The sequence below is a fragment of the Dermacentor silvarum genome, chromosome 6, assembly GCF_013339745.2.
Source record: "Dermacentor silvarum isolate Dsil-2018 chromosome 6, BIME_Dsil_1.4, whole genome shotgun sequence".
NCBI lineage: Eukaryota > Metazoa > Arthropoda > Arachnida > Ixodida > Ixodidae > Dermacentor > Dermacentor silvarum.
In genome coordinates this window covers 115,803,243-115,829,987 of record NC_051159.1, presented here as the reverse complement: position 1 = coordinate 115,829,987, position 26,745 = coordinate 115,803,243, and the positions used below count along the sequence as shown (strand labels likewise).

The 26,745-nt window shown below is 43.0% G+C and overlaps 1 protein-coding gene across 4 annotated transcripts in view; it reads right to left on the bottom strand.

Moving 5' to 3' along the window:
• Nucleotides 1-26,014, bottom strand: part of LOC119455882 (V-type proton ATPase 116 kDa subunit a 1) — a 48,414-nt gene extending 22,400 nt beyond the window's left edge. The window contains exons 1-8 of one of the 4 annotated variants that reach the window (XM_049669398.1): nucleotides 25,721-26,014; nucleotides 25,501-25,579; nucleotides 24,767-24,864; nucleotides 23,341-23,469; nucleotides 18,165-18,179; nucleotides 10,859-10,944; nucleotides 993-1,119; nucleotides 153-235 (exon numbers count right to left, since the gene is read on the bottom strand). In XM_049669398.1, the coding sequence (XP_049525355.1) occupies nucleotides 153-235; nucleotides 993-1,119; nucleotides 10,859-10,944; nucleotides 18,165-18,179; nucleotides 23,341-23,469; nucleotides 24,767-24,864; nucleotides 25,501-25,579; nucleotides 25,721-25,837 (734 nt within the window). In that variant the 5' untranslated portion in view covers nucleotides 25,838-26,014. Of the gene's footprint in view, nucleotides 1-152; nucleotides 236-992; nucleotides 1,120-4,130; nucleotides 4,220-10,858; nucleotides 10,969-18,164; nucleotides 18,180-23,340; nucleotides 23,470-24,766; nucleotides 24,865-25,500; nucleotides 25,580-25,720 lie in introns of all 4 variants that reach the window. The other 3 variants (XM_037717397.2, XM_037717399.2, XM_037717398.2) reach the window with 3 other exon arrangements.
• Nucleotides 26,015-26,745: the final 731 nt, after the last annotated feature.

Below are 26,745 nucleotides of genomic sequence, written 5' to 3'. Positions count from 1 at the left end.
TTAATATATGCGCAGTACGACAGTAAAAAATACTGCAGGTACTTTTCAGTACTGAAATTTCTAGCTGCTTTCAACTTTAATCAGTGTAATTGCACACCTAACGACATATGGCCTTATCACAGATATCAGAAGGTAACACCTGGTCAGCATACCCTTCACATATCTTCTTGACTCGCGTCTTCAGCTGCTCTCCTTGGAAGAAGATGATGAAGACCGTCTTGTACACTTGGTCACCCTGAGATAAACATAAACGTATGCTTCAAAAAATTTGTGAGTACGAGTGTGAGTACATTGGCATTAATCCTATTTTTTCATTCTTCCCCAAACCTTCAATGTGCAGTTAATCCGTCAAAGCCAGCCACATAACCAAATTTTAAGGTAATGTACAAACAACCACCATAAAAACTGAAGAACAAGAAATGCACCTACTACAGTCATCTGAGACTTGAGCTACCAATTGAAGAATGGTCAGTAATTGAACTGCAATCAATAAAACAGACTACAAAAAAAGCTATTGACTGATTCTGTCAGTGCCAGGAGCGCCAGCCTGTATGTGCAACAATATTTAAAATTTTTTGAATACTACCATGGTGAAATTTAAAACAAGAAAGGTGCAGTAGGTGGCTGGCTTACACATCAACCAATAGATATAGAGGTACTGAGAATGGTTAGGGCCTACAACACAACTAGAACTACGACGGAAACGAAACTGCCTTTATATTTATAGCGATGCAGCAGAAGACAAAGAATCTGCAACAAGAAGAAAAATTCATTTAGCAATTGTTATTCAGTATGCAAAAAAAGGAAGAAAAAAAAAAAAACTGGGTCAAGTCAGGACTTCGGACGTTTACTCAAACGCTAGGACTGACTCGCTAAATTTGGGACGGTTGGCAACCTCAGTGCAAATAGACAGGACATAAAGGAACACAAACGCTGTATGTGGACAAAAGGCAAATTTAGAGTTAAAAAAAATTACAATAAACTCAACTCACGGTGACAGGGTCTTCCAGAGGAGTTTCGATGGCCGCCTGGCGGAGGAACACGTTCCCACGGCACACACGCCACAGCATGCGCTCGAAGGACGGCAGCCGCTCCCGCAGCACCACACCGGCCACAAACCTAGTCGATTCAAGCGTCACGACAACCAAACACACATACACATCAGCACATGCAGAACACAACTGTCTCAACCAAAGCACACTCATTAAGGCAAGCCCTACAACATAAAAGCTTTAAGACCTAAATTTAAGAGAATATTTTCGTTACAAATAGATTTTGATCAGACTTGCACTCTTGTGATTTGATGAGATGAATGTAAAAAATTGTTTTCATACATCATGATACTTCTTTCTTACAACTCCAAATGTCATGACTTGTCAATTTCTGAGGAACAGACCTCTAGAACTGTACGACTGATATAACTAATTATTGATAATAAACTATTGCAGGGTATTTTAGGACAAAGATGTTTATAAATATTATTATAAGAGAGTTTGCTCCAATCACTTTTTGTTCCTGAAGAATGAGTATGGAATTTAGCTCCCAACAGTCACATATCTTCTGGTCTGGATTGGCCTAGAACTTTTACTTTTGTCTTATTGCACAGACTGCAAGTGCAAGACCATTCTGGTACATTGGAATATCTTCATATTTGCAGGTAAGTAAATAAGCCACCTCCAAACAGCAAGAAAATGTAATACCTAAATAACTATGTATGGTTCAAGAAAAACACATACTAGAATTTGGCCCATCATTATACTGGTAAGTGATGCAAGTTTTACCAATTTGCATTCACGAGTAAAAGTTATAAGCCCTTAGTTCGGCCTGCTCTATGAGCCGTCTTGTTTTGGAGAGGGCTATGCATTAAATTTGCATACCAAATCTGAGGTGATTAAGATCTATAGCCCCGGTGAAATGTAAGCATGGCAGCTGGGAGTTTAAACAGATGCACTCAGTAGCAGATTGTTAAGAGCCACAATAGCAAAGCTGTGCTCACGGTGTTATATTAAACCAGATATTGGTGTACACTACAGGTGCTTTAATTTTTCAAGCCCACATGGAAAGTAGTGTGCTTGGCACCGTGTGATATCACCGGAAAAAGATCTTATTTGTCCAACAAGTAAAGTAAAGAGACCAAGGAAAAGCTAGCAGATGTAACTCATTTTGTCTTAAATGCTGACATACCCTTTGGTAAGTACACTGTTTTGTATCTTGTAGCTCCTATAAATACTCAGAAATGACATCACAAAGGCTTAAGCCCCAAAGCGCATGACAGCGATGTTGTGTGCGACAACGTCGCGCAACGAAAAGGGCCGCCGTGCGAACAGATCGCTGGATTCTTGTCGCTCGATTGCTCGGTTCTGGAAATCTAAAATTCGTCACTCGTCGCCCGGAAGTGCTATGAGCGACTAGCCAACAGCGCGAAGCCGGAACAGGATGTACATTAGTCAAGTAGTATCAATTTTCAAGTAGTAAATACGCGCCAGTTTTGGCGCGTATTTGCTGCCCTCATACAGGCAACATCGGGGAGACGTCGCTCAAAGTTGTCGCTCGTGTGCGATACGACTTCTGGTGACGAGCGAACGCGACAATCATCTCCATCGTGTCGCTTGTCACTGTTGTGCACAAGATTGCTTGCATGCGGTTTATACTTTAATGTCACTAATTACCATGCCATAATGGATTCAAATCTAGCTGATGGTTTAAAATGTATGGTTTAAATGTATTACTACAGTACATACTATCTAGAAAATACACTGGCAAATCTAAATTCATATAGAGAAGTGACTTTTCCAAATGGAACCCTTGTCCTTTACTCAGTTTTCTGTAAATTCATGAAGCACTGAGACCTGAATTTCAATACTCTACACAGTCTGCTCATGTCTGCACTGAATTAAAGACCCCATGGACTACAATCATTGTGTCAATTCTTCACTGCTGCAAGTAAATGAAAGTTTGAATGTGGCTAATCCTTTTCAAAAGTAGGGCAGTAGCAACAGCTGCTTTGTACAAACACGTACAGACATTTAACTCACCTACATGTCGAATACAATGCCCAGCACATTCTACACATGAGTACATATGAGGCCAACCTACCTTACAGGGCAACAGTGTACACACCACTTTAAATAAATACAGGCCTACAAGAGTCACGCATGCATTTCTGGAGAAAATGCAGTGCTACACATGTGCTGGCGAAGTGCAGTGTGCGAAATACAGAGCATGCCACAGACATCCAGTCTGCTAGACATCGGTGAACATAATCTCGACATAGCCTGCAGAGAACAACCAGCGGCATGCAAGCAGAATAGCATAATAAAAAGAGCGGGCTGTGTGATTTCTTGTGGCAAGAAAATGAGAAAACCTTAGAAATGTGAGCTTCCAGAATGCTCTACTGTCATACACCCTTTCGCTCGTGGCATCCTTGTAGCAGATGCCACGAGCACACTCACTGTGGTCAGGGATTTTGACTAACCTTGAGGAACTAACCTCAAGGTAACTAACGTTCAGCATGGCGTCAGAATGCTATAACAGTGGTGACTGTCGCGGGCTCCATATAGCCATGATTTGTGTGCTACATGGTGAAGCAAACTTTGTGCTTCACATGTTCAATCTTGTTCAGCTTCAAGCAGTGTCTTCCAACACTATTTTAGGCCCTTCCAAATTTTAATATTGAGCAAAACAAGATATCCGTGTTGACCTAATAAACAGAGGACTGAACAGACCATGCCTGGCAGTGTAACAATGGTGATTGAACTATGCCGAATCCCCAGTGCAATGGATGAAATTGGAAACACTATTTTCAAGTTCCAACCTTGCTGTAATGTCTTAACATTATAAAGGACAAAAGCAATTGTGGCTGCCAGAAAAAAAAAAAAAGAAGAAACTTGTGCAATGTGCCAGTGTACCAGTACACCAGCCAAAGTGTGCACTGATCAGTGAGACAAAGGCCGCAATGGTATGCGAGAGTGTACATGCCACGGCATATCCTCGACTACCTAGACAAGTGCCACCCTCAACCTTTGCCACAAGCTGGGGTTCCCTAGAGTGCGGCAGGGAAGCTCTATACCCGCACCAAAGCTCAAAAGGCTAAGAGGTCTACACGGGAGACAGAAGAGGATGTGACCTACCCAAGTTGCATGGACGAAGACGCAGTCATATCACTAGGCACCAATTGGAGATGCATGTGCTCTAACTCCCCGGTCCGAGCATGCGTTTGCTGCATTGGTGCCAATCCGGCAGATACAGACGTGAGATGCACTGTTTCGTCACGACAACCTCCACAGCGGAGGGGAGGGGGGGTCGGAAGGGTAAACGTTGCAGCAAGACACGAAAACCAACAGACCATGCGACAACACAGCAAGGAGGATTCGGGATCACAGAGGGAAGAGAGAGTGCCCAAGGGAGGTGTGAGAGACAACAACGATGCCGGGTGTCAGAGACAATGGTCCACCAGCAGGTCAGGGTCTGGTGCAGCAGACGACGTTAGTTAAGAAGAAAAGGAAAGGAACACTGGGTGGTCTTGAACGCAAATATGTTTTTTTAGAGCGGAGACTGTCATAATTGCTGTTGAGCACCATTACACCATTGTCACTTTTACCCTTGATGGCCAGCTGGAAAGAGACTCGGCACACAAGACTGCTTGAGCACTCGCCAAGTACGCAGCATGATAATCTAACGAGACAGCATCCGCAGACTGCAGCTAGTGAGTCTGTAGCTCAGGGGATCACTGCTCAGTGCTTCCTGGGTTTAAGAAGTGTGAAGAATGGGTCACACCCCATACAAGAAAACCATTCAACTAAGTGAGTGGCCATTTCCCACATTTCCATTATGCATACTAGAATGCCTGTGACAAGAGTTAAACGGTACAATGCATACAAATAGAACAAGGAAAGATGGTGCATTGTTGCTGCTTAGTGGATGTCCCGTAGGCACACCGTAACTACAAGGGAATGAAACCTAGACAACTTGAAACAATACAATGTCGCCAAGATTTCACTTGTTATTACAAAATCAAACCCAAACAACTTCTCAGCTAAAATGGCACTACAGTCAACTCTCGTTAATTCGATTTCTCGCTTAATTTGAATACACTTGAAAGTTCCAGCAAGAAGCCACATGTAGTTTGAATGCAAGAGCATGCCACATTGGTTAATTTAACTTCCACCAGCACCCCCTCATGTGAGCAGCGGTTACTAAATGCTTAAAAATGCAAGAAGTTCAACAGATGGCACACTACAGCTTCCCTAAGCAATGATGGTGGCACAGTAACCTGTCCTGCAGTGATCGTAACAACTTGTGCTGTGTCCTGAGCAATGTCTATTTTGAGGATTTTGTCAGAGCCAACAACAGTGTTGAGGTTTGCGGGCCACTGACCGACAACATGTATAGTTATTGTAACACAGTACTGAGTAATCTCCACGGCAAACATGCCCCGGTAGCCTAGTGGCTATGCCAGGGGCTTCTGAGCTGGAGGTAGAGTGTTCAATCTCGCAGCTTTGGCACCGTAAACCCCCCATAATTTTTCCAAAGACTAGTTCAAGCAATGAGAGACTTTGAATTCGTTTTGCCACCATTTGTTCATTTGACCTTTCAGCATAATTTGACCAAATCTTGCGGTCCTGCAAGGGTCGAATTAACAGATGTCGACTGTATAATGAAGACAACCGAAGAAATTAAGCTATACCTGCCAAATTTCATATTGTACACGATTAACACTCTACATGTTCCATGCACTAAAGAGATCTTCAAGAAATGCTACCAATGGGACAAATGCAAATGAAGCTTGTTAGATAGTACATGCAATAATGTCAGGCTGCTTTACACATTCAGCATATCATGACTGGGCCAGCAAACAACACAAGGGGTAGTGGGTGGTTAGATTCCGTGCCACAGGGCTGGCCATGCAATATCCCTGGTGGTCCACAGGCTGGCAAGCACTCTATCTCAATATCCTGTACGCATGAAATGTGAGGGCAAACGGTTTGTAGTGCAATAAAGCAAGTGCTAACAGCTAACCTAAGTAAGCAACAACACCTAACATTGACCTTTGTCATGACACGCAACCTGCATGAAACTTCACGACATAGCTTATGTAGCAGACTGATCTCACAATTTTTTCATTTTTTTCACCCCAACATTATCGCAACAAGAGCTGCCCGATAGGCTTTTTCAGAGCAGATATGAATGGACAACATGTTTGAAGTGGCCAGTCTGTTGAGTGTCAAATTCAAGATCTTTGTCAACATTGTTTTCATCAAAGCACAAGTAACCTTGGAATTATTACACAGTGCATGTGTCACTTGCACCGTGAAAATAAAAATAAAATTAATACACAGTAAAACCTGCACTGTGTTTATAGCCTCAGTGCTTAACTCAATGTTGCCTCAAACTCTATTGCAGTGATAAATCAATAAAGACTACTGGCACCTTGGTGATAAGCAGGGTCTCCAGTGAGACTGTGCAGACATCAGTCTATTGACAAGGTGATGTTTCTGCTAATTAAAGCACTTTGCTAGCTGTCTTCAGACCATTGTTTAGCATGTGTTAAACAGCAAGCACCCATCCTGGACAGATACAATGCTTTTGGCCTGCACAAGCAAGCAAAGTCATTCTTCACCAGTTGCCATCCTTCCCAGACGTGACCATCCGTTCAAAGTGAAGCGTTTTGCGTGTCATACCTTTAACTATTCACAATCATTCATTCCACGTACAATCGTTGACTGGAACGCACTGCCATCACACATAGCCACCGTCATTGATTCTGTTAAATTTCATGAACTAATAATGACGGAAGTTGTGAAGTGAAAATAAAACTATCGCTATTTTTATTGTATAACTTCCGACACATTGTTCTCTCTTTGTTTGTTGTTGCTTCTTACATGTCTATCTTTGTGTTATTTGGAGCTAATATTATTTTGTGATATTTGTGTTCGCTCATGCGTTGTTCTTTCCACGTTTGACTAATACCACTTTATAACATTTTTTTGTTGTATTGAACACCCCCTATGTAATACCCTCCTGCGCGAGGGCCTTTAGGGTATTTTGAATAAAATAAAATAAATAATACAAATGCTAAGCCAGCTTGGGCAAGTTAATTATTTGCAAGCAAAAACCAGGCCATGCCTAATGGGCAAGCCTTGAATATCATGATTAACGCAACACATCTTATGGCAGTGAAATTAACATGGAAAGGAACATTCCTCCATCTCGCTTCCGTCACATTATGTATACGCCGATACATAGCTCATAAAAAGTGTTTATCTTAGAAAGCATAACAGTACAGTTAGTTCCAACATGAACTTTTTTGACAGTTGCACACAAATGTTCGCCTAGCTGATGCATGACTGGCATATTGGCGTATACTAATAACTGCACACACTCAGCTTGCACCCAAAGCATCTGCAAATATCTCAAACACAGATTGAATGTAGTTTTTGCAGTCCATCCACAATAAAATGAGCCAACATAATATTGCTGCTGTCTGCTAATAACTATGGCCAACTTCAATTTCCTTGCACTTAATTCTTTGGCTATGATTTTGCTGTACAGCCTGCATCTGTCCAAACAGTGTCTTGGTGTTATGTAAGGTGCAGCATACAGTTCAAATAAACTTTATTTGCCACTCATGCCCCTGTCATAGGCAAACCAATTTTTTTAATTTGATCTAATGACACTCGACAAAGACACGTTCCAGCAAGTAAGAAAATTGAAGAGGTGCTGAGACACAAGGGCGACTGGAAAGGTAGAGCGCTCTACCTTTTCTGCCGTGCTTTTGTCTCTGCCACTCATTTCATAATCTTACGCGCTGGGATATGTCCATAATTCCAACTAGCCCAACTCTCTTGCCTTTAATGACATTCGATTCATGACACAGCATCAGGCTTCATGCGGTGCTACACAGCGAAGAGGGGACATCTGCGTCCAATGTGTCAAAGAAGTACAAAAACAATTGCAGTATTTTTAAATTAGAGGTACACTTTTGAGAGTACAAACCTGCTTATGTTAATAAACATGGTGGAACACAATCCAGTACAAAAATGCTATCTGGCACTGACCTGTGTGCCACTAATAAGATTTGTATTAAAAAAGTAAACAAGAGTTTCTTAAAGGAGTATAGATGTTAAGCTGTTTTCTTTTCATCCTTGCATTTTCTTTTGCCACTGTGCTGGCAAGTATATACTTCCCTTTACTCATTTGATTGAGAACATCCTTTTACTAGAGGTGGGCAAATATATATTTTTTCTAATATGAATTGAACACAAATAGTAAATATCGAATAGTCAAACGCAGGTGCGTATATGTATTCACAGGCGAAATATTTATTTTCGTATAACTGGGTACGACACCTGCACTAACTAGTCTAAAAGAGACAGCTAGCTAATAGGGACAAAGAATCAGTTTTAAGCCCTAGAACTGATTGTCATTAAAAAAGGCACGAAAGGCCATTAAAACTTTAGAGCCGGTTTTGAAGAAGTTTTTCAAGAATGGCTGCTGTACAGAATTGCTGCCACAAAAAGATTAGTTCGGGAAGAGAGAAAAAAAAACTGTTGAAGGACTTCTGAGCAAGAGACGCATGTAAAAAGCCCTTTGAAAGAAAAACATCACTGATCGTAGCGTAAGAGATAAAAATTTGACTAGACTGCCAGAAACACTAAATGATGGTCAAGCAACACCCATAGGTTTTCATGTAGGCTTCTGCTGCGAAAACGAAAACAATACTTGCATTATCCATTTTGTATCTGCATTCCTTCTAAAACCTACGTTGTTTTACTTCTGATAATTTGTGATGCTTTGTTCAGCAGACAGAGAACAGTAACGACACTTTATTTATCGATTCTTGCGAAATACTTGGTTAGTTTTAAATATTTAAAAATACAGAGTAGTTCATTTTAGAATGCAAATGTTTAAGGTCATATTTGATTCTATTTGAAACTTCGAATATTCGCAAGAGTTTTAGAATAGGGGCCCCAAAAGTTTGGGGCCCCAGAGAGCTTTGCGGGTGTTAGCGTTGGGGCATGCAGGAGTGAAGAGTTTTAGAATAAGGCTTTGCGTCTTGCACTTGCAGCGCCACTACGGTGTCAAAGAAAAACTATTATAAATATTAAAATAAACTATACCATTTTATGATAAGAAGAGTAATGTTGACTTTTGTGGTTTTGCGTTTAATTACAATTGAGTGGTTATTCGATTAGCAGCAAGCGATTTGTTGCGCTTAATTTTTAGTAACCAACTTCACATGCCTTCACCAGCCAAGCTAATCCACGTTAGGCCTACAAGCCAAGAAATCGACCATCGAATTCGGAATCAGCGGCGTCTAATGAATCAATCTTCAGTACAAACGTTTTTTGAGAGAAAGCGATAACCGCAATCAGTTTTCCTAGCTTACGAACTTAACGCATTACCACGAATCGAGCCGTTTGGTACTCGGTTAGAGCCGTCGCTTCGATGGGTGCCGCCATGTTCGTTGACGCAACCAAAGTTTTTGGGGAAGCTTTTGGATCTACCGCTAAATCAGTGAAATAGCATTCCCAACGCAATTTCTTTGGGACCCCTATTCTAAAACTCACTATTCGGTCACCCCTACTTTTTGTCTATCAACATTAAATATACTCATGTAGCAGCCAATCAATGACACTAAATGCAGACGTCATTTACTACAGATGATTCACGTTCTCAAGCAACAGCGGTATTAGTGACACTGACGGTAGCAATACTTAGTATGGAGTGGTACCAGTACCACTCAAAGGGGGTGCTGTGGTGTTCAAAATGGGCAAGTAGCAATGTAAAATGCGCTGTTAAACGTAACAGAGGCAGGAAGTTTGAATGTGACTTATCTGACCGACATCAGCACTCAGTGCACAACATTGGGAGAAATTTAATGTAAAAGTAAGCACTACAACAAGCATGCATGCATAATACTATGTGAACACATTCAAGTTATAAAACTGGCTGTTATAAATGCAGTTTGGCACAGCTGGGAAGGCCACAGGCAAAGCAACACATTTATTTGTTGAGGCTGAATGTCCTAAACTTTTTAAGGCAGTGCAGCTAGCTTGACTGTGGTTGAAGCAAGTGCAGGCTAAGTTGCAACTATCCATATTATATTTCTGCACGACTTGCCGAACTAAGCAAAAGCGTGCGATAAAGATGTGAAGGAGTATGCTCGAGCAATGCCTTAAAATATCACATATACTTCGGCTGCCACATAACAGCACTGCTGTGACAATCACCAGCACGGTACAACTACTTGCATTAGTAGTTGGAATTTTATACACTTGGCAGGCTACTCAAATGTAGTAATTAAATCAAGGTACTTAACATACCAAAACTGCACAGTTGGTTAGGAGAAACATTGCAGTGGAAGGCTCCGGAAAAATTTTGACCACCTGGGACTCTAACGTGCACTGATGTAGCAATACTAACAGTGTATAGCATTCTCAACAGTGCTAACCCTGAACTCTGTGGTTGAGTAGGAACAAGAGCCTCCGTAGCACAATGGCACAGACATGATGGAAACAAATGGCTATAAATATGGAAGAAGGGCACACCCCTTCAAAGATTGCAGTGCCTCGTCCCGATTGCTCATTCTTATCAGATTTCTTTTTTTTTTCCCCCCTGTTTCTGTGTAATGAACTCAAGTTTGGGCGCTTCCACGGCAGAGGAAAGTGATACAGATGCAACCACTTCAGTGCTAGCAAGCAATGCCAGGATGAAACAAAGCACTGTAAGCCGAGTGCCGTACTTTTAAACCCTGGCAGGCTCTTGTCAAATGCTGCAAGAATGTGTTGCCGTGCCCCGCCTTAGCTCAGCTGTGCACCCCTGGCATTTTGTGACCCAAGCCTTGATGTTAGCTCACCCGAGCCTGAGGGCCTGTCCGCCAGCCCTGAGGCCCTCGTCTCCCAGCAGCATGACGTGCTCTTCCTGGGCACTCGGGTCGTGCATCTGTGCACGGTGATGAAATTCCGCCTGGTGTGACAAACGCACTCGCATTGTACACACAAGCCTGCTCTTCTGTCCCATCGGCCCATTGAAGGAAAAGGGTGGGGGAAAAGGGGCGTCGAGGGAAAGGGTACTAACAGGGGAAGAGAATGTCGCACATGAAGGCTTGCCCATTCTTCATCCCATCCTACCCAGTGAGACGTGGTAACCAAAAGGTTCAAAGAGCTGTGTGTGTGAAGCCAGCCTTTACAAGCCACTTTAATTGGGTTCACCAAATTTCACTATGCGAGCAGTTTTTCTTCTAACCACTGTCTTGAATTCAGCTACAGTGACCAAAAAAAAAAAACCTTGTGTTCGGCTTTCTTCATAATTAAATGCTTCGTGCCACAAAGCAAATAGCACTTCTAAGCTAACAATATTCTAGATATGTGGCGATTTTTATGCTTCTAGTTCCAATAAAGCATGCTTCCTGCTGTCAAAAATCAAACCCTGCAGCATAATGAATTTACCAGCCCCTGCCCTACTGTAGGAAATAAACGACATCTTAAATTGGCATTTAGCTGCAACAGCTGGGCTTGTTTGACCCAGCAGACATCCTCAAGAAATTAAATTACATTTTAAACGGACCAGTCAGCCAAAAATATAAGTTGTTTTGCAAGCTACATACCCACACATGGCTTTTTAAAATAATGTATTGTAAGCTTTTATTACATCCTGTGCTGAGTAGCTATGTTTATGGTGCACTTGAATTATGAAAGTTTGCCCGTTGAAAATTAACGTTTTATGGTTCACTATATAAGTAGCAAAGTAAAAGCACACACAAACAAGCAAAGATTTAACAGTACTAGTACCAACCAGGATGTTTTCAGAGCAAAGAGACACTGTGCCTCATGTTCCTCTCACCCTTGCAAGTTTTTTACAATGTGCATTTATCATGAATACGTAGCGGATACCTTAACTTTACATTTTGATAAGGTTTCTTCAGTCTTTAAATTCCTCTGATAATGCAGCTTCCCTTACATTAATTTCATCACATTTGTCCAAATAATCACCTAAAAATTAATTTCACCACGTTTGTATGCAGAAATATCAGTGAAGCCATGAACCAATGTGCATGCCAATAGCTTCGTATAATATGAAAGTGCAGGAGCATTCAATTACAGTACTAAGAGAGTGCAGTGCCTGTCACCTTGGGTCACCAAAAACTGGTGCCAATTGCTGGAAAGTGTCCAACCTGAAATGCAAGTGCTTATGCTTTGCAAGTAGCACAGACTACAATAGAATACCTACTTGAGCGTGAAAAGAAAGCTGTCATCTGCTGGTCTGGTCCCACAAATGCATAAGCTCCAAGTTTTATAGCATCATAAGCACATGAGGCTGAAGCACTCCCCACCTAGTGTACTTAAAGTGAAATGGTACAATAAAGCTTTGAAAAAAAGAAAACGAAAGAAAGAAATAAAAGTTGCCAAGCCTATAAGCTGCAACTCGCAGGACTGGTGAAGCTGCAGTGACAGTTATGCAATAAAATGAGAGCACTGGCACGCACTAACATAAACTACACTTTCCAAATTTAGCCCTCGCTAAAGAAGAATGGGCAAGCCTAAGTAGACAGAAGGAAGAAATAAAAGGAAGAAAGAAAAAGAGTAATGCAAGCCATGCAAGTGTAGCCATAGATGCGTCACGCCTTACGACACGTGATATGCAAACGTGGAATATCCAGTAGAAACACATGCAAGCATGCTGCAGTAAGTACTACATGCACCCTGCATGCAATCACAAAGAATAAAAGATTAGAACATGCAAAACCAAAAATACTGTTGAAAAAGTGTGCTTAGACTAGTGCATCTTTCTTGCCTTCTACATCAGGTTGTAGCTTGCAAGGAGTAAATAACCTAGCTGAGTTGTAAATATGGCACTAGACTTGGACAGGCTTCCAAACACACCATATTTAAGCCACCAATCTCCCCAGCATGATTTAGGTAATGTTTAAATGCGCATTAAAAGAGAAGTCAATTCCGCTTGCAAGAAGCAAATTACTGCACAGAGTCGTAATAGTTGCTCATACCTTTTTCAGAAGTGCAAAATGTTAGATTGTGGCTATTACAAGAATACAAGTTTCTGTTTTGAAGTAGTTTTTGTCCCAAAAGTTATCCTGTTTGCCAGCGCAGAAGACTTCCATTAATTCAACTCTGGTTAATTCTATCACGACCGAAGGTACTGGCCGGCGTCCATGCATTTCTATAGGCCAAAACTTTGGGTTATATCCTAAAATTGGTGTTCGCCAGATAATTTGAACTTTACTAGTCCGCATGCATGCACCTGACCCCCATGGTGATTCGAATAGTGGCAGCATCTCTAATCGGAGCTTAAGGGACAGTTAACACACATCTGTCTAAACGCCCGTTTTCGGCCTGCCCTAGGAAGGTTTTCAAACAATAACAGCAACTCAAAATGTCCAATTACGGTGTTTAGCCACTTAACATTTTAATATGCAGCTTATTTTTTCCCATCAAGATTAGGCCAGAAATTGTCCGCATGGTGCAATCTCATACAAAACCAAAACCGCATTTGCGGCATTAGTATGCTTTACCGCAAAACACCGCTGTACTGCGGCGACGCTGACTTTAGGAAACTCGCAACCATCGGCAATACATATTAGACCCTTGGCCTTTTTTCTTGCTAAATAAATTGTGTGCATGTTAGATTTTTACTTTGTTTAGGAGCTTTAAAGGTATTTCTACATTAGTTCTTTACTTTGGGCGCATAAAAATGCAGGCACGCGTTTGATTCAGGGGCGTGTTAGAATCCGGCAAATACTTTCAAATGAACCAGTGGTGCGTTTTTGACATTTTTCTGCATCCTGTTTAATTCGACCCGCCGCATAATTGGATCAATTTTGCAGTCAACTGCAATAGTTAACAGACCACAATATCCGAGAAAATGTTGGCTTTCCAAGCAGTTTATGGCATAGCTAATAAAACCAAACGGTACGTTTTTCACGTATACTAGTACAGGCTGGATATCCAAACATCCCCGACTCCGAAAATATTCACTCCGAAAATATTCACCAGTTCTAGAATCCTGTGGTCCATAAGCATTTGTGGTTGAGTGCATTCTAAAATGTGCACACAGCGCTACATTACGGAAGAACCCGGCACCAATAAGTTACACTGAAAGTGCGAAACCAAAATGCAGAGAGAGCAACAGGAAAGTGCAATGGAGCACACAATGTCAACTACAGAGTTAGCGTGGTAATAAAATGTTAGGCTCATAGAAAGGTACAGAAAAGCTTTCTTGGTCAGGACAGTAGGGCAAACCAAGAAGGTAACGGGTTCTACAAGAAAAGGGAGGAGGCAGGTGAGGGCCCAAGTTTGGCTATAGTCTTCAGCCGTGTTGTGGCCTATGATAGCCATGCGAAGATGCCCAATTGCCACCTTGACGTAGTAGCAGTAAGTCTTGCAAAATGGTGCAAAGCACAAAGTTAAAATAAAGATGCACCCAGGCAGTCTATCCAGCTCTTCAACAATGAAGAGGCCGCACCTAAGTACACAGCTTGGCTCTAATACACAACTGGGTGTTTCAGCAAATGCGTCCATATGAAGACATTCACATTATTTTTCACAACAGGCGCTGCCAGTGAGATCTAATAATCTAAAAGTTAGACTTCAGAGCACGTGTTGTAACTGTAAATGAATATGGTGACTGCTCAAGGTGTGTTCATTTACAGTAGGAATCCCGAGCCTAGCACCAGTTCAGAGAGATTCCTACTAAAGGGGCATGCCTTGAGTAGCCAGTTAATTCATTTAGGTAATTACAACGTGCACACTCGATAATATGCAAATATTAGATAGGAAATTTTCGCTTCTTAAGAATCATTCACTATTATGAAACAACGCTTGATGGCCCCTGCCATGAATAATGTGTTGCTAAAAAGAACCTTCTGCGGCACAGAATTACTTAAAGCATTTGCTAAAACCATCAGAGGTGATCCTATAAACATCTCCCAGAAGCACAAGGCAAGTGCATGCAACACGCAGATGCTGCCGTATCAGAAATCCACGCTCGTTTCAGATATCCAGGGTCACAGCACTGGGCTCCACAAACAAGCTCGGTGCTTTCTCCGCAATGTGCCCACAGTGGACAACTCCTCTGCTCTGCTTTAAAAACAGCCACTTGAGATGAGAGCACGTCGCATATGCATGCATTGCACTGGATCAAGAAAGAAAGAAGTTGCGCTAGCTGGTTGCTAGATGGGTGAAACAGACTACAACATGTGCTTTTCATCAATGAGTATGTGCAGGGTTTTGCATCTCTGCTTACAAAAGTACAATGTGCATTTCCGGACTGCACATCAGCTTGCATTCCCATCTTGTGCACAGCAGACACTGAGCAGTGATGGTAAACTATATGTAGCATTAGGCAACAAAGCTGAGAGCCCCAATTGATTATAATACGAACAGGGTGTGTGAACACTAGTAAAAAAAGTATTTTTTTTGGTCTAGAAATATTCATTAGATGCAGAAAGAATTCCAGCAAGCCAAAACCAGGACGACTGACACGGCAATGGGGATCAACTACAGCAGCCTGTATTTATGTGCGCATGCATTAGCATGCATGTGTTTACACCTGCACCGTTTATGTGTGCATATAGTTCTGGTTCTGTCACCACTGAAATTCTCCATACAAATAAGAAACACTTCGCTAAAATCGAGGTGTTCCTCAGTCTATTAGTACTTTAAAGCCAATCTAATGTCAATCAGACAAATGCAAATAGATTTCATTAATGTGCCAAACATTTTACTCCCCGACACACTTGCTCAGAGAGAAAGTTAGACAATTGCTCCGAAGGAAATAGGCAGGTAAGTGCCTCTATAGAAATTATGACACTTCCATCGTACATTTTTTTGTAAACCCAGGAGCAGCATTAAAGAAACAAAGATAAAAACTCTGCACATAATCACACTCGCGCAGCGCAGATCCATCCACAATGCACTTTACTGGTTTCAAAACTACCCAACAGTGATTTGCGCTGGCATGCAACCTAGGCTGTCGATATCCCGACAAGGGTGCAACACGCCAATCCACAATTGCAATCTTTGCTTTTGTGCATGCCAAACACCCCATCCTGTCCCCCACCCAATTCACTCGCACGGCAACTCTTGGCCACCAAGTGTGAACTTTGCTCCCCAAGTCTTTTTTTTTTTTTTTGAAGAGTGTGAAAGGGACTCCCACATTATAGCAGAGGACAGAGCCAGAGACAGAAAAGCAGGTTAGTTGCATACAGGTACACAAGCAAGGCAAGAAAGAGAAGACAGGGGTATCATGACAAAGCACCATAAAATCATTGAAGGGAAGTGGGGGGGAGAAACTTCAGCACACAAGTTTCACAATGTTTCGAACACCATCACGTGAGCAGGCAGCAACTTTCAATTAGTCTGCAAGACTGACTTCTAGGGCGACAAATGTGACATTCTTTTACATACTCTGCTCTCTTAATGTTTTTTTCTCTCGAGATACGTAACTGTGAGGAAGAACAGCAAATGAATGCCCCTGTCTTCCCTACTAACATAGATTGCAAACAGGCTGTACCAAACGCTCTGCTTTGACCAAAAAATAAGTTGTCAGCCAGTGACAAAAAAAAAAATTAATAATAATAAAACATGTAACCACAGTACTTTCCCTTGTAATGGCCAAAGCAAAACAGAGTAATAATAAGACGAAACATTACCTCAGCATCCCCTTCCTGCAAATGACTGAAATCTGATGCCCAGCAGCTGTATGTGCAATTTAAAATTCGCCTAAATTTGCCACTCGCCCAAAGTTGCCGCGTGCTCACCACAAGAAATAAAAAGAAGTTGTGAAGGCAGATGGAAATTAGTGTAATTCATCAAGTCCTGGCTACCCAAGCAGTCCAATTCCTGCTTCAAGTGGTTAATTTTTCATGTGACTTGGCCCCAAAACAGGCAGCGACATCAGCAGCCAATAAATGTTGAATATTCTTGCACTACAAGAATGCTCTTGCGAGTGTTCGGGAATGCCAATCACAAGATTAGGCAAGGACAGCATGCCCTAATGGTTTTTGCTTTGGCCATTAGCAGTTAGCTAGCAAATAGGAAGCTTTAATCCAGATAAAGCATGCAGCGCCGTTTTCACTTGCTTTTTTAACAATCAACCTCACAATGCTACTTGTAAACTTTCACTAAGGGGGACATAGGTGCAGCGCAACCTTCACTGTTCTTAACCTAACCACTCTGACTTAGATCAATGCACCGATCTTGCATATGCAATCACTGTTACAGCAGGTCAATTAGGTCACAATATCTTCATTGTGGAAATGACAGGAAGCTTTTTGTCATGAACACTGCCCCAAGTAATGCAAAAGACACTCGTATTTCTTGTATATACGTATGTGAGCTCCTTAATATTTGCAAGTTCCTTTTTTGATGCTTAGTGCAGTTTTCTGACGTACCAACAGGCATTGTTATTCACTCTGCTAACTTCTACAATGTTTTTCTCGTGTCTGGCTATATGCAACACCAAATCTCAAAAAAAAAAAAAATGTTGGTATAGCTTCTCGGTACAAATTTATATACAGTTTAAGAAACTCTTCTCGCCAATCATAGTGCAGTATCTTTTTTTTTTTTTTTACATTCAAAAGCAACCTACTGCTATGTCTACCATAAGTTCCAAATCAATGCTGCTCCAAATTTGCACTACAATGCTATTAAATTAAACAAAAACACTGATCCACAGTGAGGCTGACATCACAAAGTGAATTAAAATGTCAGCAAATTTCTCGACTACATGTTCTATAAAAACATGATTTTTCAGACTTGAAGACCCTATGTCCCCCTTTAAACATTCTGCTAAGACAATGTCACATGATAAAATTTAGTGCATGCGAGAACCTAAGAGTTCTATTATGTTAGTTTGACATCCTGCTTCATTAACTATCACAAAGCTGTAAGCTGCAGCGACATACTACTCTGCTGGTTAAAAAACAATGTTCTCAACTAAGCATCATAACGAGAATACAGTGTTGAGAGAAATTGTTAACAAAACTAATGCATTACAACAGGTGAATGGCCACAGCAATGAAAAACCTTAAACTTGGACTTAGGTCAGTTATTCAGAAAACTGCTTTCTCGCCCAAGGAAGCTTCATGCACGTAGCAATCGAGACGGCACCAGGACAAGACTGAATTAAGAAAAATTTCCAGCTACCTGTACCGAAGATATCTTCAAAAAAAAGAAAAAAAAAGAGAAAGACCACAATCAGAACTGGAAAAACTCAAAACATTCAATTAGAAAAGACTCACATTTTGCACAAAGCGCAACGGTGAAAAATGAAAATAAAATGACACAAGGTTGCTAACATCACAGTGGCCTGCTCCCCCTGCTTTGATACACTACGATAGACCAAACATTATCCCTGTGCTTTACCCATCTTCATTTATATCTCCCCAGCAAATGGGCCGTAGACATGAACTCCGGGTATGGCCTAGAATGAAGAATGCCTTCTCTCAATGGAGAACTGCATTTTACAAAGAGGTAAGAAGCTGTGAGAAGACCTATCCCAAGACAACTTTCACTACGCCATCCTGCTACAAGGGATGCCAGTTTTTAAGAATATTTGTGACAAACTGGCTTTGCACTTGAGGCAGGGAAGCAAGGACAAGCACATTCTACAAGAACAGCAAGGGTGTTTTCTTCGTGATGTATTACAAAATATAGGTAGTACACTCTCATGCATTATTTATTTTTTACTCTTTGCTCCACTTACCTTTTACTTAATTTAGCTATATGTTTTAGTTACTGCAACTAGCTGACGTGCTAACAATATTCGTGTCCCAGATATTTAATAACAAGAAGTTCCACTTCAGTATTATACCCTGGTATGTCTACTTGATTACTACTCTACAATGTCAATGGGTATAAAAGGCTAATCAAACAACTATTGCTACTACCCAGCCACACACCCAGAGGTTGCTTTAAACGTAAGCTTTGATGGAAAGCACGAAGGACTACCAGCACCACCATCATGTCGGCAGGGCAAATGCGCACGCACATTTAACATGGCGAGTTTGGTCTATTGGAAAGGCCTGCCAGGAAAACTAGGCAAGTTTACTCTCCGAAGTACCAGAATCAAAAGGAACTGAGCAGGAGCCACTGAAACAAAGGATTTTGTCCGCAGCAAACAGTCAAAAGCTTCACTAACTGACAGCAACTTGCCACACGGCAAGTTGTTGCTGGACATCTTAGTGTGCCCCTGCAACTTGTTGTCATTTAAGTGTTCTTTACCTGTGGGCAAAATGCTTCAATAACATTGGGGGGAACAGACCACTGCTCAACATCTCGAGAATGCTGACCCTTCGATCTGCCAAAACAATGCTTTATTTGGCATTGTCATGCTACACAGCAGTGCAGTGGTGCTTACTTAACAACTACAAAGTGTATATACAAACACCTGCTGCACTTACACGAGGCTGGTGCGCCTATCAAGTTTTGGTCTTCTGTTAAAAAATTTTTTTTCCAGATCTCAAGGCTTACGATGCTCTGACCCTAACAATAATTGGAACATGAATTTGCATACTTGGCAAGTGACAGTATGCATCAGTACTGCTAGCAAGAAAAAGCACCACTGCAATATACCATGCGACATGGCTTGCGCCAGGGACCCATAAAAGTATTACCTCGGCTTGTTTTTCTGATCTCTCAAATCACTAAAGGACATGCTAGCACAACAAACCAAACAATATCGTGCTCTAAGCTTAATTGAGACCTATTTTTTGTCGCTATGTATGGTTATCATAATATAAGAGGGATCTATGCTAGTATAGTAAGCTTTTTGTCCCAAAGGAAGAGCTCCTGCAGTGGCTAGTCAACAAGGGAAACTTAAACAATCAAACAATTTTGAAGATCCTACTATGACAATTTGTCATTATATTTTGAGGTTAAGAGATTGTGCAGAAAGGCCGAAGTGTCAAAATACACCAACCGCACTATGCAGTAAGCACAGTGCGTCTAAATTTTGTGCTGCACAAAGTTCTTCCTAGGAAACAGAGCCAAGAAACCATTTACAATTTGCAAATACGGCAATACCCCAATGCAGTGATGCAAGGACATGCGTTATGGTTTTTTCTGTACAAGCTCACCACAAATGTATGCGAGGTTTTATTAAAGTCATCTGCAGGCACTACCCTGCTGAAAACCACTATGTGATTAGCTGGCAGGCAGTAAAAAACTGAACAGAAAGAAGACGAAACTATACTTCGTTTTGTACTTAACAGGCAACACTGTGGAAGCAACGCAAGTAGTGCGGTCGTAGAAGTCGCAATCTGCACGTTTCGCAGAGCAGTTGTTTTTCATCTGCGACACTTTATGGAATAACCACTACTACTACATATCTTACAGCTACAACTTGTAGACGTAAAGCTATGTCGAATCATGTATTATTTGTGCACTTCCAGCATGCGACATACTATGTTTTGGTTGTGAGTGCAAGCATTGAGCTGTGGTCGCTGGCCACAGATAAAGGTCACTCCACTTAATCCGTGGTAGCTCCATATCTGCAACGCCTTGCCTTCCACGTGATTATTACGTCCCATTTCGCAACATAAAATTATACATGTTTCATCGAATTACATTATGCATACCTACAGTATAGACCACTTATAACGTAACCGCTTATAGTGCAGGACCGGATATAGCGCGGTCTTTTCAGACTCCCGTTAATTTTCCCATAGCACTCCATGTATGCACGTATCGCTTATAGTGCAGTTGCGGGAAACGAAATACCGGTTACAGTGCTGGGAGTACGGAAGTCAGCAGAGACGGCGAACGCTCCCCTCAAACGGGCGTCCCAAGGAGTGCTCGAGGAAGAAAGAGACGAAGTGGAGGAGAAGGGCATGTGGTACGAACGAACAGCCAGTGAGGCTGAAACCAGACTCTTGAGTGCGAGTCGGGAAATATCACGGCGCGCATAGCGAGCAAGGGCCGCGAAACTGCCAACGCCATCCAACGCTCGCTTCACGATAACGGCAGTAAACGAAACTTCAGGGAGCGGGCGGCGCAGGCACAGCACGGCGAAGGGCGCAGGCGGAGACCGTGGAATGTGAGGGAGGAGGGCAGCAGGGAGGCGGATTTTGCCTCGGCAACTCCGCCGCTTTGGTGGCTCCCCTCGCCCTCCCTCGTAGCTCCCTCACTTTCGACTGTCACTGTGCGCCCGCCGCTGTGCAGGCGCCGCCGCTCCAGCCGGCCCGGCGCCAGCTCCTCAAAGTTTCGTTTTCTGCCGCTATCGGGAAGCGGGCGTTTGCTGGTGTGAGCAGTTTCGTTGGCCGGCCTGGGACAGTGCCGCTGCTTCCCTCTGCGCCGTAGCCGCACCGTGCTAGGTCAACACGTGACTAGAAAGTAGAGGAAGCATAAAGGAGAAAGAAGGGTTCACTGCCATTTTCTACGCGTGGCTACGGTAGCGTGGCTGAGACGTCAGCACGTACACGCATGTTCCGGCGCAACGCAGAATCGGCGACCTTGCCATTTGAGAGAGGGTGAAATTTCCACCGCATTTTTTTTCCCTTTCCTTTTTTGTTTTGTTCTCGCGACATTGAGCCTTGAGGGGTCTCTCCTAAGCTTTTACTCTATGGCGGTGCCGGAGCAATGCCGGTCGGAGGTGCCGCCGCGTGATTTGGTTCGAATTAACGAGATTCGACTGTAAATTGAATGCAAACGTTCTAGCTGCATTCCTCGTCTGTCGCATATGCGTGGCGGCTCGGTGCGCATGTTTTGCATATGTGCGGGCCTTAAAATTGTTGCTTTGGTTATAGTGCGGTACCGCTTATAGTGCGGATATTCGCGACTCGGGCGACTTACGTTATAAGCGGTCTACACTGTATATCTTTTATACGCGACATTACTTTTTGGTCCCAAGTGCAAGCAGTGGGAAAAGTCTTTCTAGTCTTCATAGCGTTGCCTGGTGTGTTATGACACGAAGTATAGAATACAGGGTTTGTCCGAAAAGTAGTGCCAGTGATTATATTGTGAAGCGGCTATACGCTGCAATGCGCTAGGACTGTTTGGGATTGGTGGAGGGGGAATTAAGCGTACGCATACACGGTCGCTCAGCCATTTGCGACTATCTGGAAAGTAAGGACAGGCTTTTCTGTAAAACTCGTTTTCATTTCCTGTGCAAGCCTTAATGCAGCGTTCGTTGGAACAAAGGATTGCTATCAAGTTTTGTGTGAAACTCGGCAAGTCCACAGTGGAAACTTTTCCTATGATAAAGACAGCCTTTGGTGATAAATGTTTGTCGGAATGTGAAGTCTACCGGTGGCATAAGGCTTTTTTAGAAGGTAGTGAAGAGGCCAGCGATGAAACCCACTCTGGATGGCCATCAACGACCATCACAGACGATAATGTGACACGTGCAAGAGATCTTTTGAAAGCAGACCGTTGTTTGAATGTCTGTTTAATGGCACAGACAAGAAACTTTCCAAAACGTACCGTTCCCCAGATTTTGAGGAATAATTTAGATGCGAGAAGTGTGCGCGAAGATTGTGCCCAAGGTGGTACCGGACGACCAAAGATCGCACCGAGCTGAAACGTGCCAGAAACTTTGGGACTTGTGTGAAAGTGAGCCCCACTTTTTAGACAATGTCATCACAGGTGACGAGTCCTGGGTGTTTGAATATGGCGCCGAAACAAAAATGCAAATTGCCCAGAGGCACACCTCGGCATTCTCTTGCCCCAAGAAGGCCAGATTGGGCAAGTCAAAAGGTCAAGACCATGCTCAGTGTGTTCTTTGACATCAGGGGCTCATCCACCATGAGTCTGTACCACATGGTAAAACTCTCAACACCAAATTCCCCGTGGAAGTGCTCAAGAGACTCAAACGAAAGGTTCATCGCGTCCGGTTTGACATCACGAGATTAGAAGCTTCACCGTGACAATGCATCAGCCCACACTTCCTTCCTCATGACCCGCTTCCTAGTCGATTCAAAGGGGCCAGCGGTTCCCCAGCCACCCTACAGTCCTGGCATGGATCCCTGAAACATATTATTTACGCACTAGAAAACTCCGATGAAATTACATTATTTCGGGACAGCTGAGAAAGTCAAAGAGGCTCAAGGCTCTAAAGGACATTCTGGAGGAGGCCTACCATTACGCCTTCGATGCCGGGAAATCTCGCTGGAAGTGGTGTATCGATGCAGGAGGAGCCTATTTTGAAATCTTTTCATGTGTTGTACCAATCTGACCGATAAATTTTTTCAAGCAATTCACTGACATTACTTTTCGGACATACCCTGTAGACCCTCGTCTTCTACAGACAATAACATTACAATAATATAACACAACTACAAGAATACTAGGTACACTCGGAGATCATGCCAGGGAAGCAACATACCTCATCAAAGAAGGCCTGTGTTTTACGCAGAATGTGCTTGAGCTCAGTCAGCTCAAGGTAGGTCCTCTTCAGTGCTTCAGCGTTGGTGTTAACCTCTTTCAGTTCGTTCTCAAGCTTCTCAAATGTGGCCTGCACAATCACAGCAATGAAAAAGGTCAATCCAAGAAGTGAGCAAATCAAAAGCTTGGCATCTGTGCAGGTGCAGTGTAATTAACAGTGCACCTGCCATTGCCAGACTGAGTTCACATAGCTGCAGCAACTGTCTCCTAGAAAGTAATACCGAAAACACCCCACACAAGAGCTCGGAAAATTGAACAGGTTTGTGAATTGTGGACTGTGCTCTTAAACAGAAGTTAGGGATTCTTAATTAAAACCAGGCACATTTTTCTTTTTGCTTATTAATATTAGCTGCTGTTTATTGGCACATCTACTATGGCTAAACAGCCCCAAAGCAATGATGACGAACTCGATTATAGGAAGAGATATCAAATAGTGCATTAGCACAAGAAACAAGTTTGAAGTAGGGGCATGATAAAAACAAATGAACTGGCACATACAGCCATGCTATATAGATTGGCGTATCATGCCAAATTAAGATGTGAATAAAAATCAGGCATAGGGCTGGCCTATAGAAACCGTGTATAGGACAGGCATTTTTGTTTACTTGTTTGTGTCGATACAAACCGCTTGCATGATGGTCAATGCATGGCTATATTAACCAGGGTATGCCCACAAGCTGAAAAGCAGCTGCAAACTTAACTAAATGTATCAGAGACAAGTGAAATGGATAAAAATATCACCGCAATTTTTAACCTGCCATAATTTTAGCAAGCTTGTATACAGTAAAGCCAACGTAAATGCACAGAAACAGTTTGCTGCAAGTTTCTCAAAATCATGCAGCATCTTTCTTGAATGCATTTTTAGACATGCAATAAGTGAAGGCACGTTGAGAGCAGTGCACCCAACCTTTGTGCTTTACACATACAGGAAACGTGGATACAATCTGACACTACAACAATCTTGTTTTTACATCTGCACATGCGCACCAAGATCCAATGCAAGATAGAAGTCTCTCAAGAAGACCTGCAATTACTAGTCATGCATCAGCTGAACGATGCTATGCATTCAAATTTTGTAACGTGATAGCCTTATCTAATCACGTGCTACCATTAAACTATGCTCGACTCCACTTGACGCCCATTCTCTTATAATAATGAACAATAACTAATTCTAAAATGTCTACAACATCTACAAACATCTGCTCACCAATTCACACTGCCGTCACTCTCTTAGTGTTAACTCTATTATTTTCTATTCCCCCCCCCATTACAAGGTTCTTCGCTTCTTTTCAAGTGTGTTACCTTCAATGTGTTGGTCCCATAAGATCAGGCACAGGTGAATCACACAACAGTAGTTGATCGCTCACCTCCAAGTCGATCATCTCTCGAGGTTGTGGTGCCTCTGGGTTGTCGCCAATGTCCAGCATGGGGATCCCATCTTTCTTGATCTCCTTCTCCAGGAATCCTGGATGTGATACGACAAATTATCAATGACACAGTTGGCCGCACACAATGTCATGGCCACAAAAATATGTACAAGGCAGGAAAAAAAAAAAAAATGTTACACGTTGCTCGCACTAATCAGAATCGGTTTACCAACAGAAAAGTGCAGTAGGTTACTTATGTGTAGTGAGTCATCAATATAGTTGCATTATGCTGGCATAGCACAACACGGCATGTTCGCATCCTGCTTAACCTTACATGTACGTTACAAGAAACAAAGGTTCAAAATGAGCCTTTACAGGGGAAGTTATTGCTTCCTCCGATCTCGTCAGATTAGCAGGTTCCATTTGAATATTTTCACTTGTGTTGAGACTTCAGAGTCACACTTCAAACTAAACTCAGTAGCTGCCAGATTTGGATTCGTGCCATGAAGTGGACCGCTCGAGCGCAGTAAATGTGACTGGCGTACGCTTTTTGCACAGCGACTCCGACCAGCGAATCTATCACGTGAACTAGACAGCCGACGGTTTGAAGGGCGGCGCGTGAACACGATGGCAATTGAGTCACATGACGAGCTCAACACAGCTAGATGCCCAGCAAGCATGCACATGAAAATTATGATGGGCGGTAGAGAGGGCGACCGTGGGTTATTACTCACGTAGCTTTCGCTCCATTTCATCGCAGCGACGTACTTCATTGACGAACTTTCGTTGAAAAGCGTTGACGTCAGGGTTGAGCTAGAAAGCAGCACATTGAGCATGAAGAAAACGGCAAAATAAATATTATGGATGACATAGAGCTAATACTATGAATTACGGCTATGCCCAGTGGCGTTAGCGGTAATCAGAGACCGTATGGCGAGATGAAAGCAGACTTACATCTCTGAACTGGACCAAGCCCAACTCGCCTAGCTCCGACACACAGCCGTAGGCTGCTTCGGACTGAAGGAACAGCTGGCAAAGCGTCATTTCCTCGCTACGGAAAAGGCCCCCCATCTTCCCGGCCTCTGGAAGAACTTCGCTGTTGAAACAGTTCCAAGTAAAGATTTAACAGGCGCCCAATGCTACTCGCGGACACCTTCCAATAACCGTAAACAGCGATTACCACCGCTGAACTAGGCTAGGCCCGCATGGGTCACTGCAGCTGCTGCAGCACGCACCCTCACCGCGCATGCCAACGCCTCCACGAGCCGACTGGTCACGTGACTAACGGCGGTGCGATCAATGGGCCGGGGTGGCCGAACCCAGGACCGAGCCGAGGCTACGGTACGCACTGTATGGATGCTTGAGGGATCTATTTGATATCTGTACTTGGTTGAAAGCAGCCCTAGCTCTGCTTCCACAATCCTGCTATTTTCTACTGTAAAGGCAGAGGTAGATGGACGTACGCTGTGTACTAACACACTATGTGAAAAACACTGGAGTCCTGAAGGTGCTATTTGCACGTCAGTCTGCAGCATACCACCCCTATCTAGGAGAGAAAGTTCAACTTTATTTACAAGCGGTGCCCAATTTCTTGCAGTTGGACCTGTTGCCGGTTGGGGGTAAAATTCTTCCCTCGTTGACTTGGTGGAGCACGGCGCACTTTCGATCGCGATGAAGCTCGATCCGGTTCGAGTTTCTCGGTCGTGATCGGCAACTTTGCGCAGCTGCGCGAGGGAGCCAATCGGGGTCGAGAATTTCGATCCGGATCGGGCTTGATCGCGGTCAAAGGTGGTCGTGTGGCAACGGAATTAATTGCTGGTGGCTGACCTGCCTTCTGTAGCCGCTCTCACAATGAATGTAATGATGGCGCGGCCTGCTGGCGCAGGCGTGCGTAGGTCGGAGTTTATTTACTCTGCGGCGAGCCTTGGTGACACCAAGTGACCCGACCAAATCCGGCTACATCCTTCAAACAAATCACG